This window comes from Oryctolagus cuniculus, chromosome 15 (assembly GCF_051225735.1).
Source record: "Oryctolagus cuniculus isolate XC-2025 breed Fujian yellow rabbit chromosome 15, ASM5122573v1, whole genome shotgun sequence".
In the NCBI taxonomy this organism is placed as follows: Eukaryota; Metazoa; Chordata; class Mammalia; order Lagomorpha; family Leporidae; genus Oryctolagus; species Oryctolagus cuniculus.
The window spans coordinates 8,343,176-8,358,555 of NC_142881.1; the positions used below are offsets into that span (position 1 = coordinate 8,343,176).

Below are 15,380 nucleotides of genomic sequence, written 5' to 3' on the forward strand. Positions count from 1 at the left end.
TCTCTGTCGACAGCAGAACGACCAGGGCCCCCCACAGTTCAACAGGGAGCAGAGAGAACCCAGGAGGAAGGGCTCAGGGCCAGGGTTACCTGCACTGAAGATCAGCACCCACGTGACGGCGGGGGGCGCCCTCATGCTGAGCAGGGCCCGGCTGCAGGCGGGGGGTGAGCCGAGCCAGGGTGACCTGGGGATATATGGAGTCTGCTGAAACCTGATCTCCCCGCACCCGCCCGCCCGGAGCCAGGACTGGAGGAGCTGAGGGAGCCGAGTTCTGAGTGGTGCAGGCCTGTCTGCTCAGCCAGCTTCCGGGTGCTCTGCCGCCCGGCGCCAGTCACCGCCAGCTTCTCCCCCAGAGGAAGCCACCAGTTGACCGCAGGCCACCACGAGCCCCTCCATTTGGGCTGACCCCGGCCCCTCGCATCTCTGACACATCGGGGTGCCGAGTCAGGCCACGGTCCTGGCACAGGTGAGGAAGGGAAGCCCAGAGAGAGGGAGCGACGTGCCCCCAGTCCCGGAGCAGCCGGGGCACAGCCAGGGTGACGTTCGTCTTTGTAGTGCCAGGAGCAGTGTCGTGGTTGAAGGAACACAGCGCACGTCCTTATGGCAAACACTCTCAGTTCCTCCGAAGGTCACACACCGTTTCCAAAGAGGCCCGCAGTTCCACCAGGTGGGCTCTGCGGGTCCTGAGAACCGGCTCCACACGCAGACCCGTGCGTGAACGCTCATGGAAGCCTGACTCCCAGCAGCCCCAGGCAGACACACGCAGCCCATCCATGGACCGGGGGGTGAGTGAGCAGTGACGTAGCCGTGCGTGTGCAGCCCTGTGGCTCTGACTGTCACTAAACATGGGTGAACCTTGAAACCATCCTGGAAGGGAAGGAAGAGGGAGACAGGGACCCCGAGGACGCGACTCCGTTTATACCAACGTCAAAGCGGTTGGGTCTACAGAGGCAGACGGCAGATTGGGGTCCGCTGAGGCTGGGTTGAGGGTTGGAAGCAAATGAAGAGTGTTAAGGAGCATGGGGTTTCTTGTTCTAAAATTGTGGTGATGGCGGCGCGATTCTCTGAATATTCTGTAAACCATGGAATTTTAGAGGGCTGACGTGTGGTGCGTAGACTGCACCTCAGTAAACGGTAGATGAAAATATCAATGAATGCCAAAGCTTTACTTAAATTGTTAAAAATGATTGGTGGAGGGCCGGTGCTGTGGCTCACTAGGCTAATCCTCCACCTAGTGGCGCCGGCACACCGGGTTCTAGTCCCGGTCGGGGCGCCGGATTCTGTCTCGGTTGCCCCTCTTCCAGGCCAGCTCTCTGCTGTGGCCAGGGAGTGCAGTGGAGGATGGCCCAGGTGCTTGGGCCCTGCACCCCATGGGAGACCAGGATAAGTACCTGGCTCCTGCCATCGGATCAGCGCGGTGCGCCGGACGCAGCGCGCCGGCTGCGGCGGCCATTGGAGGGTGAACCAACGGCAAAGGAAGACCTTTCTCTCTGTCTCTCTCTCTCTCACTGTCCACTCTGCCTGTCAAAAAAAAAAATGATTGGTGGAGAGGAGAAAAAACACAGTGCATGAAGCCAAAATGGCTCATGGCTTGGTCTGTGCTTCCGACTTCTTGTGGGGGGGGTGGGGTAGGGAGGCCCAAGTTCCGAGGGGTGGACTCCCGATCCAGCCCTGTCTGTGGAGTGGATGGGTAAAGGCCTTGCCCTGCTGGGTCCTCGTCAGGTGGGACAGCCCCTGGGGCTGGACCGTGGACTCTCGGCCACAGGCATCCTCAGCTCCCGTGGCACGACTTCCGTAGTGAAGTACTTCCCAGCCAGGGTGGCTTTGCTGTCTCTCTTCCCCAGGCCGCTGGGCTTGCGGGGAGAAATTCCTGACCTGCAAGGCTTGCAAGCAGGTGGGGCTGGAGGGAAGTGACTGCTCTCTAACAGGCAGAGTTCAGAGGTGCTGCTAACAAAACTTGCTACAGTGCACAGAGAATTAAACAGCTCAAAAGGTCAGTGGTGCCAAAGCTGGGAACTTATCCCTCAGGGAGATGTCTAGAAATGACATGCGTGGGTCAGAGAGGAAGTGCTCTTACATGTTAACACACGTGTACAAGCCGGTTATGCGCCACAGAAGCCCACAGCCCATACCCGTGGTCCTTGACGTCAGCCCCAGGGGCCGTCCCACCTCACGAGGACCCAGCAGGGCAAGGCCTTCACCTGCCATCAGCAGCTTGTTAATACTGGAAGAGGCGCCCGCCCTTCAAACGTGCAGGTACCCATCGCGGTAAGGCTGCATGGTCACAAAGACCAAGGAAAAGTAAGAACCCTCCAGGAACCACAGCTACACAGACAGAAATCCATTAACTACTTGGCAACTAATGCAAAGCAATTATCTTAAAGAAGTTTTGGGATAGAAAACAGGTAAATATGTGAAATCGGGAAAGCAATGAATTCATTAAAGAAATAGAAACCACAGAAAAGAACCGAACGCAAATCCTGGGGGTGGAGAAGGCAACGACCTCAATGAAAACTCAATCGAGGGTTTCAGTACCGGAGCTGGTTCAGCACTGGACCCAGACTAATTATTGGAACTTGCACGGCTGGATGAACATGAGGAAAGATTCGTAAAAGTACAGAAGGCCTGTGGGATTTAACAGCACCATCAAGCAGCTCAATGCACACATTATAGGAGTTTCAGTTGCAGAGAAGAGACACAGGGGGAAGTGTATTTCAGGAAATCATGCAGAAAAAAAATCCCCAAATCTAGGGAGAAAATGGACATCCAGGTTTGTGAAACCCCATGGTTCCCAACAGGCTGAATCCTCGAAAGGTTTACACTGAGACCCAGTGTTACTAAACTTGCCCTAGTTCACAAGGAATTTTTTTTTTTGACAGGCAGAGTTAGACAGTGAGAGAGAGAGAGAGAGGCAGAGAGAAAGGTCTTCCTCTGTCACCCCTCATATGGCCACCACAGCCAGCACGCTGCGCTGATCCGATGGCAGGAGCCAGGTGCTTCTCCTGGTCTCCCATGCAGGTGCAGGGCCCAAGCACTTGGGCCATCCTCCACTGCACTCCCTGGCCACAGCACAGAGCTGGATTGGAAGAGGAGCAACCAGGACAGAATCCGGCGCCCCGACCGGGACTAGAACCCGGGGTGCCGGCGCCGCAGGCAGAGGATTAGCCTAGTGAGCTGCAGCCTTAACAAGGAATTTTGAAAGCAAAAAGAGGTGAGTGACTGGTCACACAGAAGGGGGCCATCTTCACACTTTATAAGTGGATTTTTCAGCAGAAATTTTCTTGCAGGTGAGGATAGAGTGGGGTGGTTTTATTTTATTTATTTATTTATTTTGAGTGGGGTGATATATTCAAAGAAATGAAGGAGGAGATCTTGCTAACCAAACAATTGTACCCAGCAAAACTGTCCTTAGAGAGTGAATAACATGCCAGGACTTTCCCAGACAGCGGTGAGTGAGGAGTCGACCTCCGCTGGACCTGCCCCGCAAGAAAGGCTCCGTGAGTTCACGCTGAAGTGAAGCGATGCAAGACGCAAACTGAACGCACGTGCAGCGTCACTCTCACTGCTAACGCCGACCCTAAGGGCAGGCAGGATACGGTAATGCTGGAGTCACGGCACGTGGATCACTGGTCGTAGATGAGGCGGCAAAGGCAGTTACAAGAGTTACAGCCACAGAAATCTGCGGGTGGAAACACAGTACAGAGAGAAACCAAACCTGACTTCGATTTTGTCGCGTCTATTGGCACATGACCGAAGTTACCAGACCAAACAACTGTTACAACTATCAAATCTTTGATCCGAGTCCCATCAGGCCACAAAAATACGGTCAATAAAAAAATGCAATTAAAATAATCAGAACACAAACACAGACAAGACAGTGATGAGAGAATTACAACACAGAAGACAATGAGCACAAGTCCTTCTCTATTTATTGTAAACAGAATATTTAAAAAACATGGAGTAGCTGAATAGATTTAAAAAGAGATCCATGTCACTTGTGACAAAATGGATGAAACTGGAAAACATTATAGTGAAATAAGCCAGTCCCAAAAGCACAAATACCATGTGTTCTCCCTGACCTGTGATAACCAACAGGACACCCAAAAGGCAATCTATAGAAGTGAAACTGACACTTTGAGATGCAAGACTTCATCTTGTCTCGACTTTGGAGGATCAGTTTTGTTTTTCATACTGTTTGGTGAACCCTTTGCTTAATATAGCGTTATTTATATGTGTATAAAGTTAATTGAAAATACATCTTAGCAAAAAATAAGAATGGGAAAAGGAGGGGGAGGTGGCAAGGTGGGAGTATGGGTGGGAAGAACCATTATTTTCCTAAAGTTGTATTTATGAAATGCATGAAGTTTGTATTCCTTAAATAAAAGGATTCTGAGGGGGAAAAAAAAGACCCCGCTCTGAGATATCTACTGTGAAACACTTTGAAATCACGAACAAGCACAGGCAGGCTGGTGAGATGCTGCTCCGTGCTGTGCCTGTGTCCCAGCCAAGAGCCAGGAGCTTCTTCCGAGTCTCCCACATAGGTGCAGCGGTTCAAGCACTTGGACCCTTTTCCGCTGCTTTTCCCAGGTCATTAGCAAGGAGCTGGATCAGAAGTGGAGCAGCCAACACATGAACTGGTGCCCACATGGGATGCCGGCATCCCAGGAAGCAGCTTTACCAGCTATGCCACAATGCCAGCCCCAAAGAAAATTCTTGAATAAACAACCTCACTTTATGCCTTAAAGGGACCAGAAACAGAAGAATACCTTAAATCTAAAATGACCAGATGAAAGAAAACATAAAATTAGAGTGGAAACTATAAAGAACAGCAAAGCAGTTTTAAAAATTAAAAAACTTGAAGAAGGTTCTCAATATTTTTTATTTATTTGAGAGACAATCAGATCCGCTCATCGGCTTGCTCCTCCAATTCCCAGGGGCCCGAACCAGAGCTCAGTCTGGGTCTCCCACGTGGGAGGCAGGATCCCAGTTACTTGAGTCATCATTGCTGCCTCCCAGGGTCTGCGTTAGCAGGAAGCTGGAATCAGGAGCCGGAGTTGGGAATTGAACCCCGGTACTCTGATATGGGGCACGAAAGTCGTAACTGCTCCACTGGAGGTCTGCCCCCATGTCTGGTTGATTCTGACCACTATTCAGGTCTTTACAGGGAGCGTGGCGTGGAGAGGTCCCTCCACTGACACACAGGCAGGAGCAGAGGTTGTCCGGGGCCCGGGGAGGGGCCAGGAGGAAGGACCCCCAAATGGGCACAGGGCTTCATTTGGAGGTAGAGCTCGAGGGTTGGCAGTTGTAAGACACTGTGAGTGTAATAAATGCCACCCAAGTGTATAGTCTGAAATGTACACTTTTGGGGTCGGCACTGTGGCTTAGCAGGTAAAGCTGCCCCTTGCAGTGCCAGCATCTCATACGAGTGCTGGTTCAAATCCCGGCTGCTCTACTTCCTATCCAGCTCCCTGCTAATATGTCCAGGAAAGCAGCAGAGGATGACCCAAGTGCTTGGGCCCCTGCACCCGCATGAGAGACCCTGAAGAAGCTCCTGGCTCCTGACTTCAGATTGGCCCAGCTCTGTCTATTGCAGCCATTTGGGGAGTGAACTAGCAGATGGAAGATCTCTCTCTCTCTCTCTCTGTCTCCCAACTCCACCATTCAAATAAATAAATAAATCTTTTTTTTAAAAAATGCTTACTTTTGGGGCCGGCGCTGTGGCGCAGTGAGTTAAAGCCCTGGCCTGAAGCACCAGCATCCCATATGGGCGCCGGTTCTAGTCCCAGCTGCTCCACTTCCAATCCAGCTCCCTGCTGTGGCCTGGGAAAGCAGTAGAAAAAGGCCCAAGTCCTTGGGCCCTTGCACCCATGTGGGAGACCTGGAAGAAGCTCCTGGCTCCTGGCTTCAGATCGGCGTAGCTCTGGCCATTGCGGCCAATTGGGGGGTGAATCAGCAGATGGAAGATCTCTCTCTCTGTCTCTACCTCTCTCTGTAACTCTGTCTTTCAAATAAATCAAATAAATCTTTTAAAAAAATGCTTACTTTTATGCTATTGGGATTTCATCTCAATAAAAAAAAAATTACTCCCAAATGACCACCCTGGAAGAGTGGGGGCCCTGCTTTCCCAGGAGCCTGGGCCATGGCCAGGACACCCTCTAGCCCGGGTGACTGATCCCACACCATGTGTGTGGTGTGCAGAAGGTGTGACACTAACGGAAGAAATGCCTGCACAGTGGCAGAGGATGGAGGTTTTTGCCAAGCTCCCCAGGAGGACTCGCCCCTCTGCATGAACTGCAGGTGGCGCTGTGTTGGGAGAGCCCTGGTTGGTGGTAAAATATCCGCGGGATAAATACACCCAGCCAATAAGAGAGGGAGCAGATGTACAGTTCAGCACATGTTCAATCGGACTTACCCCTAATGGTAGTTAGAAATGTGCCAGGGGATTCCAATTCAATCCCACCAAGGTGGCATGTACAAAAATGCCATCTCACTAGTCAAAGTGTTCAGTTTCAGTTCATAATTGATCATAATGATAGGATTAAGAGTCAAAGGGATCACATAAACAAGACTAGTGACTGTTAATACTGATAGAATTAAAAAGGAGAGAACAATCCAACATGGGAAGTGCGATACACAGCAGACCCATAGAATGGCAGATGTCCTAAACAGTACTCTGGCCTCAGAATCAGCCCTTAAGACATTTGGATCTGGCTAAAAAGCCCATGAGAGTATTTTCAGGCATGGAAAGCCAAGACACTCTGGCAAAAAAAAACAAACAAACAAAAAACAAACAAACAAACAAAAAAAAACCTAAATGAAAGATCTCTGTGAGTGAGATCCCAGCAGAAAGAACAGGCCTTCAAAGAAGGAGGTACCTTTCTCTGAAGGGAGGAGAGAACCTCCACTTTGACTATGGCCTTGTCTAAGTAAGATCAGAGTTGGCGAACTCAAGAGGCTTCCATAGCCTTGGCAACTCCTGACAAGAGCCTCGGGTGATTACTGACGCCATAAACAAGAGTGTCAGTTGTTAAATCAACAACGGGAGTCACTGTGCACCTACTCCCCATGTAGGATCTCTGTCCTTAATGTGTTGTACTATGTGAATTAATGGTATAACTAGTACTCAAACAGTACTTTACACTTTGTGTTTCTGTGTGGGTGCAAACTGTTGAAATCTTTACTTAGTATATACTAAATTGATCTTCTGTTTATAAAGGTAATTGAAAATGAATCTTGATGAAGAATGTGACGGGAGAGGGAGTGGGAGGTGGGATGGTTGCAAGTTGGAGGGAGGTTATGGGGGGAATAGCTGCTATAATCCAAAAGACGTACTTTGGAAATTTATATTTATTAAATAAAAGTTAAAAAAAAAACACACCCAGCCAACACTTCATGCCAGTGAGGATGGTAATGACTCAGGCATGTGCAGTGTTCCCACCAGACGGACACACGTATGCAGACAGTCAGGGATAGAGAGAACAGTGAAATGGAGGCACAGAACTAGGGAGTGATGACTTTTCAGTGTTTATTGCCTTTATTCTTAACATAATTCACTGAATCATAGCTCTCTATAACTTAATGTTTACTCAGGTCTGTGTAACACCTGGCTTGTACAGTCTATAAAAAGTAACATTCCCTGGCCACAGGCTTCCCCAGCCTGGCATCCCCTTCGGCCAGCACCCCCAGGGGCTCGCAGCCCACCTGTGTACCCCAGCCAGCAGTCAACCAGGGGGACATTCTGAGTGCAAACCTGGGCAGACGACCCTGAGGTGAGCGGCGCTGCTTAGCCCACCCTAGAGGCCACCCTGATGCCATCACACCTGTCCAGTATAGGTGGTGGAAGCCCCACCGCGGGCCACTCCAGGGGTCCTAGGGCCGAGGACAGGCCAGACAGGCCAGCACTCCAGGGCTGCTGGCAGGAACTAGGGCAGAAGGGGAGCTACTGGCCACTCTGCTGTCAGAGGCGAGTGGGGTTCTGCTTCCTAGAAGCTAAGGAAAGCTGGCAGGGGGCCTTTACCAGAGCTAAAAATCTATGAATTGGCTTCCCATAACAACAATACTGGCACCCTCAGGAGCAAATGGCGGAAGTTGAGCCACAGCGCCCTCTGCTGGTCCATCTGGAAGAGGTCAGAGGGCAGGCTCTGTCCCCAGCAGCCACCAGGGGCCAAGTGCGCGCGCGCGCGCACACACACACACACACACACACAGGCTCCTGAGGCACAGCGTCTGTGCTGTCATCCCGTGGAGGGTCACTGCGCTGAGCACGTCCCGGAGGTGCAGGAGCTGGAGGAGCTCCCTGCAGGAAACGGAGCTTTTCCCAGGGCCCCAGCCTGGGGCACATGTGGTGTAGGTGTCACAAAGCTCCCGAGAGCCCCTCCTTGGGTGCCAGCCCTGACACCACATGGGGCTCTGCACACAGCATGTGTCCGAGGCAGTAGGATGTGCATTAGAGGGTCCTGGGGCTGATGCCAGAGCGGGGAGGAAGACCCAGCCCCTCCAGTGAGCGGATCAGACTCAACCCCAACCCCCCACGCGCTCGCTGGAATGTTGGGTCTCTCCTGCGCCACCTCCCCACTCTGAGCCTGTTTCCATCCCTGCCAGGTGAGACCCCCACAGGGGCCAGGAAGGCGGGGTTTTACAGCATGTCCCAAGTGCCCTGTGGTAGGAGAAGCTCACCCAGCATCCCCTGCATGGCAGGTTCAAGAGGCGGGGCAACGGGAGTGACCCTGAAACGCAACAAATTCACTGCCTCCTTGGACCATGCCACCCCTGCTGCTTCCGAGCCCCTGGGTGACCCGTTAGTTCACTTCCTCCTGGAGACAAAACAGGACTCTACGGGGATATAGCTCGGTGGTAGAGCATGTGACTGTAATCAGGACTCCTGTTCCAGGACCCTAAGACCTCTGCCCCTCCCCTAGGCCCTCCCCACTTCTGGATTTGATGTCACAAGCAGGAAGAGGCGGAGTCCAGGGGAAGGGAGGTGAGCGCCTCTCATTTAAATCACAAGCAGCCGGGGACTTTGGTGCAATGGCTGGCAGTGCTTGGGATCCACCTCCCATAGCCAAGCACCTGGGCTTGGTTCCAGCTTCCTGCTAAGGCACACCCTGGCAGACCACAGAGGAAGGCTCAAATACCCAAGTCACCTCCAAGCGCGTGCTAGGCCCAGGATAAGTTCTGGGCTCCTGGCTTTGGCTTGGTCCAGCCCTAGCTGTGGCAGGCATTTGGGGAGTGAACAAGTGAACGAAAAATCTCTGCTTTTCTGCCGGTGTCTCTCAAATAAATCAAAATGAATAAATACAACGTAAGTTACAGGCACTGAACGTTATGGTGTGGTTAGCATTCTTGTCTTTCCCTAGCCGTTATCCTTCGTGTCCTGAGCCAAAACATGACAAATCTTTGGGAGGAAACACTGTCGATTTCCTGGAAGGTTCTGGAAGCCCCAGGGCAGAGCCCCCTGCCCCTTCCTGTGAAGGGGCCCCTGGCAACACCGGCCGCACTGACACCTGCTCTGAAATCCTCCCTGTTGGGCTCCCTCCACCACAGCCCAGGACGCTGTTGGTCAAAGCCCAGAAAGCTAGAGAAAGCCCTGCGGCTGCTGCTGTTTGGGCCACAGTGGCTCCTGGGATTTTAGACATTGTTCCTGTTCTCCTTTGACATTCCACCCTAAGCCTGTGGGTCTGGGAAAAACCCGGCCCCCACCCTCCTTCCCCTCCACCCTAGCCCATCACACACCTGTGCCAAGGTAAATACTAGAATCCAGGGGCTGCTGGGTGCCAACCCCGTACCCTCCTTCTTCCCTCCTTTCTCGGGCACCTGCGTACCCAGGGCCAGTGCCCCAGCCTGTCCTCTTGGCTTCACGTCCCAGAGCTTGGGGCCTGCCCCGGGCAGCATGAAGGGTGCCACGGCCAGGACCACGGCCAGGAAGACCCCCTGTGAAGACGTCAGTGCTGTGAAACTCTCCTGGGAGCTGGCTGGTTAGCCCATCAGGAACCGCCAGGTGTGGTAGGAGAGGAGGTGACAACAACAGAGCTGGGACCAGGACGATGACAGATCAGGGGAGGGGAGGAAGACGGGGTGGTGGTCCCTGTGAGGGGGGAAAAGCCCAGAACTGCTTTCTAGGAGGAAAAGAACTGGGAGAGGGCGTGACCAGTGGGACACGGAGGCAGAGCCCAGGGGTAAAGAGCTTTCAGAGATACTGGGAATTGCGCTGCACTGAACGTGGGGTAGGGATCACCCTTTCATAAGCTGATTTCACCTCCCTTGGGTAAATTCCCAGGAGAGGGATGGCTGGGTCACATGGCAGGTCTGTATTCAGCTTTCTGAGGTACCTCCCTACTGTCTTCCACAGTGGCTACACGGTTTGTATTCCCACCAACAGTGGATCAAGGTCCCTTTCTCCCCACATCCTCGCCAGCATTTGTGGTTTGTCGATTTCTGTATGAGAGCCATTCTAATGGCGGTGGGGCGAAGCCTTCGTGGTTTTGATCTGCATTTCCCTGATGGCTAGTGATCCTGAGCACTTTTTCATGTCTATTTGCCATTTGAATTTCCCCTCTTGAAAAATGTCTCAACCCAGATATCCATACTGCATAAAGAAATTATGGTATATATACACCATGGAATTCTACACAGAAGAAAAAATTGAAATCCTATCATTTGCAACAAAATGGATGTAACTGGAAACCATTATGACGACGCCAAGGCAACTTCAGCTGGCTGACAAGGTCACAGCAGAAGGCCTGTCTCAGCAAGGCATGAGAAGGACAGCTGCAGTCCTCTTGGTGGTTTTAGGTTTGATGGGAACTACAAGCTGGAGCTTCCTGGTGGTCCTGCTAATGACTGCTGTATTCCTAATTTTATAAAAGAGCACTTAGTCTCATAACCTCCAAAATGTCCATTGCCTTGTAGAATTTTAATCAAGCAGAATGTTAGTGTAGAAGAAAGGGTTAATGCCTTATGCGAGGTTGAGCTGTTTGTAGAAAAGAATTAAAAGGCAACAGGCTCTCTGGTACATACTTCCCACTAGAATAAAGATAGATGTTAATAAAGCTTTAATTCCCTATATGCTACAAATACTACAATGGTTAGGATGTCAAAACTGTAAAATAGATCTAAGTAAACCTTTAAATAAGTGCAATAAAGAAATTAAAGAATTACAGAAAAAATTGCAAAGGGGATACATTTTAAAAAGGGTCTGCTTTGAACGTGGGGCTTCTAGTAAAGATTAGATTAGGAAGGTACTATTCTAGCCTATATAGCCAATTTCTGCCTAGCTCGACAGCACTTGAGGCCTTGGCTTGTGTGGGCAGCCTGTTATCTTGCACCTGTCTGTGATTGTAACCCATGCTCTGAGTATGCCCTTGAAAATCAAAAAAATTGTAATTAGGAAAAATGGACAACAGGCTTTTCATTGTAAGAAGAAAAAATCATTGTGCGACATGATATAAAAATAAAACCTGGTGCTCAAAAGCCAGAGCCATGCCATCCATCAGCCTTGCTGAGAGTGTCTCTCATTTCTTCGAGCGCCGACACCTCTCACATCTTGGGGCCCCTGAACTGGCTGGAGCTGGTCTCCGGCACCATTATACTTAGTGAAATAAGCCAGTCCCAAAAGGACAAATACCATATGGTCCTCTGATCCATGGAAACTAACAGAGTAGCTAAAATGTCATCTCAGAGCAACTGATGCTCTGAGATGCGATGATTTTGAACAGCCCTTGCCCTGACTGACGAGGAACAATGCTTTTCTTGTTTATTTGGTTTTGTTCTTTCTTTCTCTTTTCTTCATACTAATCAGTGAACTCTCTACTTAGTGTGGGGTTAATCTTCTAAGTATAAAAATTAACTGAGGCCAGCGCCGCGGCTCACTAGGCTAATCCTCTGCCTTGCGGCACCGGCACACCGGGTTCTAGTCCCAGTCGGGGCGCCGGATTCTGTCCCAGTTGCCCCTCTTCCAGGCCAGCTCTCTGCTGTGGCCAGGGAGTGCAGTGGAGGATGGCCCAAGTCCTTGGGCCCTGCACCTGCATGGGAGACCAGGAGAAGCACTTGGCTCCTGGCTTCGGATCAGCGCACCGGCCACAGCGGCCAATGGGGGGGGGAGGGCGAACCAATGGAAAAGGAAGACCTTTCTCTCTGTCTCTCTCTCACTGTCCACTCTGCCTGTCAAAAAAAAATTAACTGAAAATTGACCTCTGTGAAAAGCAAAATGGGAAAGAAAGAGGGAAGAGGAAGAGAGGCGGGAGTATGGCTGGGAAGGAGGTGAGGGGGAGAGTCGTCACATTCCCAAATCTGTATATATTAAACGCATGAAGTTTGAGGCTGGCCAGTGGGGCTGTGGGGCTGTGGCCCTCGGACAGGGAGAATGTCCGTCACGAGCCACTGTCACGGGGCCGGAAGCCGGTCTCCAGCCAATGGGCATCTCCCGCACTCCCAGCTCCAGGTGCTGGGGGTATAACCTGGCTGCTTTAAATCACCCCCTCAGAGCCGGCAGGGGAAGGGGCTGTGCCCTGGGGAGGCTGGACAGGCTCCAGGGATCCAGGCCACCTTGTGTGACCTGGGACTTTAAATCGCAGCTCAGGGTGGGTGCAGTCTTCCGACCAGAGCTCGCAGAGGAGGGGGTCTGAGCCCCTAAGGAGACCCTCACTATCTCCATGAGCCCCAAGCCAATCAACATACATATGTGCTACCTCCTGTCCAATGGGCACCCCCAGTAGGATGACCCAGGGAACAGACAAAGCCAGTATCCTGCTCGGGCCCTCCGCCTGGGCTCCTCTCGGACCAGACACTTTCTGTCACTCGCCAATCGAATAAAAGTTTCTGCCTCTGCAAATTGTTTCCTGGCTTTTTATTTCTTTTTTTTTCTTTTTTGACAGGCAGAGTGGACAGTGAGAGAGAGAGACAGAGAGAAAGGTCTTCCTTTTGCTGTTGGTTCACCCTCCAATGGCCGCCGTGGACGGTGTGCTGCGGCCAGCGCACCACGCTGATCCAAAGGCAGGAGCCAGGTACTTATCCTGGTCTCCCATGGGGTGCAGGGCCCAAGCACCTGGGCCATCCTCCACTGCACTCCCTGGCCACAGCAGAGAGCTGGCCTGGAAGAGGGGCAACCGGGACAGAATCCGGCGCCCTGACCGGGACTAGAACCCAGTGTGCCAGCGCCGCAAGGCAGAGGATTAGCCTAGTGAGCCGCGGCGCCGGCCCTGGCTTTTTATTTCTATACTAAGCTGAGGAAAAGAATGCATGAGACTCACTCCAGCAACCGCCCTACCCTCCATGACTGGTAACAAAGTTGTATTTCTTTTGCGGCACCGGCACACCGGGTTCTAGTCCCGGTCGGGGCACTGGATTCTGTCCCAGTTGCCCCTCTTCCAGGCCAGCTCTCTGCTGTGGCCAGGGAGTGCAGTGGAGGATGGCCCAGGTGCTTGGGCCCTGCACCCCATGGGAGACCAGGAGAAGCCCCTGGCTCCTGGCTTCGGATCAGCGCAATGCGCCGGCTGCAGCGGCCATTGGAGGGTGAACCAACGGCAAAAGGAAGACCTTTCTCTCTGTCTCTCTCTCTCACTGTCCACTCTGCCTGTCCACAAAAAAAAAAAAAAAAAAAACGTTGTATTTCTTAAACAAATAATAAAATAAATAAATATTTTTTTAAAAAAAAAAGAGCTTTCAGAGACGGGCTTCCAAGCAGGACCCCAGAGCAGGGCCCTAGAGGAAGGCATTTGCTTGGGGCTCCAGGACCCAAGCTGATACAGGGGCTGCAGGGGCACAGAAGGGGGAGAGTGAGCGTCGCCCAGCCCATGGCCCACTCCACAGCTCTGACTCCGTGGGTGCACCTGCACAGGGATCCTCCCACCACCACCACCCAAAGCAGGGGCTTTGACCTGTGTCTGTTTTATCCACTGTGTGCAGACACACAGCAGTCCTTCAGCAAGTCAGCACCGAGTGAGAGAATGAGTAAAGGAAGCATCAGACTCAGCTGGCCTTGGAGAGGGTCTGAACGAGGGGCCCAAGGGCCCAGGGCTGGCGCCTGGCCCAGGCTTGGTGACCCATGCCGACTGCACCCCCACGGCTGTTGGCCTGGCCCCAGTCTCGCAAGAAGGCAGGAGACGGCTCTGCAAACGTTTCCTCACCCACACCCACAACAAGGCCCCCGGTTCTTAACAGCAAAGAGAAGATGCTGGGCCGGTAGGCAGGCAGCAGGAATCGGAGCCTGCAGCCCCAGGGCCCTGCGCAGACCTGGATGTGAGTTTGCTGCCGTTACCACCAGGAGAAACAGTACTGTCCTGACTGTCTCAGTGCGCGGACAAGAACAGCAGAACAGAGCCCCGTTCCCGGAGCACCCACGGCCTGCACCAGCCAGGGTCTGAGGCGGTTGAACGGACAGGACTTTATTTCTCTCTCAACAGCTCTAAGAGGTGAGGATCAACATTTTTATTTCACAGATGCACAGAAGGGTCAGGGGTCAAGTCCACCTGCCTCCCAGGCCAGAGCACTCTCGATCACACCCTACACGGGAGCCTTGAGGGAAAGCAGGAACTGGGTCAAGTCCAATGCGTGTGGCCTGGCACACAGTAGGCGCTCTGTCGTCGCAGCGGAACAGGAGGCCAGCAGAAACAAGTGAGCGCAGAGCATCATGGGCCTCGGCCCCGTGGGCAGTGGGGGTCTCAGGGAGACCCCTTCCCCGGGCTCTTCTTCCCTGCAGGGGGGTCCAGCAGCTGGATGGGTCCCAGGACGACGTCCACCCTTTCCTGGTAGGAGCCCACGTCTCTCTTGGAGCGCACCACGCAGCCCCGGTAGCAGCGGGAGGAGTAGTCGTAGGCCCGGCACACCACCATCTTACACCGCAGGTACACGGCGGGGAAGCGGTTCAGGAAGTGGAAGGAATTGAACCTGAAGCGCACGACGCGGGGCGATGGCTGGGCGTAGGATCGGTAGGTTTCATCCCTCACGCACCTGGAAGTAGAGATGAGCTCACACCGTTGGCTCTCAGCAAGGCCTGCTCCTGTCTGGACTCTGCTGCACCAGGCGTGGGACACCCCCCCACCCCCCCACCCTGGCTGCGCTGCCCGGCCTCCCCTTTCCTTGCAGAACGAGTGGATGGTGTACCGCAGTGAGGTGTGCACACAACTCCGCGCGGCTCAGGTGCGTCACTAGGTTTCCAGGTAGACAAGCAGGCCCCGTGATGCACAGCAGGTCCACCGGATCCCACCGTGACTGTGTGCTAAGGGCCCCTAGGGACCAGGTGAATTGGGCAGGAAGCCCAGAGACAGAGCAGGCTGCTTTCTGGTCTCAGGACCAGGCTCGGTGACATCTGCACACTCTGGGCACCCTCAGTGTCCGCTGTGCTCCTGGCACTCTCTCCCAGGCCTCTCTCTGCTGAGCCACCC

At 52.9% G+C, this 15,380-nt stretch overlaps 2 protein-coding genes across 7 annotated transcripts in view; both read right to left on the reverse strand.

The window, feature by feature from the left end:
• The window catches only part of SPADH (spermadhesin family member), a 33,375-nt gene extending 33,163 nt beyond the window's left edge, over positions 1-212 (reverse strand). For both annotated transcript variants that reach the window (XM_017348629.4, XM_008270622.5), the window contains exon 1: positions 90-212. In XM_017348629.4, the coding sequence (XP_017204118.3) occupies positions 90-135 (46 nt within the window). In that variant the 5' untranslated portion in view covers positions 136-212. The remainder of the gene's footprint in view (positions 1-89) is intronic.
• Positions 213-14,365: 14,153 nt separating this feature from the next.
• LOC100008679 (scavenger receptor cysteine-rich domain-containing protein DMBT1) overlaps positions 14,366-15,380 on the reverse strand; it is a 43,820-nt gene continuing 42,805 nt past the window's right edge. For all 5 annotated transcript variants that reach the window (XM_051824338.3, XM_089313876.1, XM_070058303.2 and 2 more), the window contains one exon: positions 14,366-14,946. In XM_051824338.3, coding sequence (XP_051680298.3) covers positions 14,658-14,946 — 289 coding nt within the window. In that variant the 3' untranslated portion in view covers positions 14,366-14,657. The remainder of the gene's footprint in view (positions 14,947-15,380) is intronic.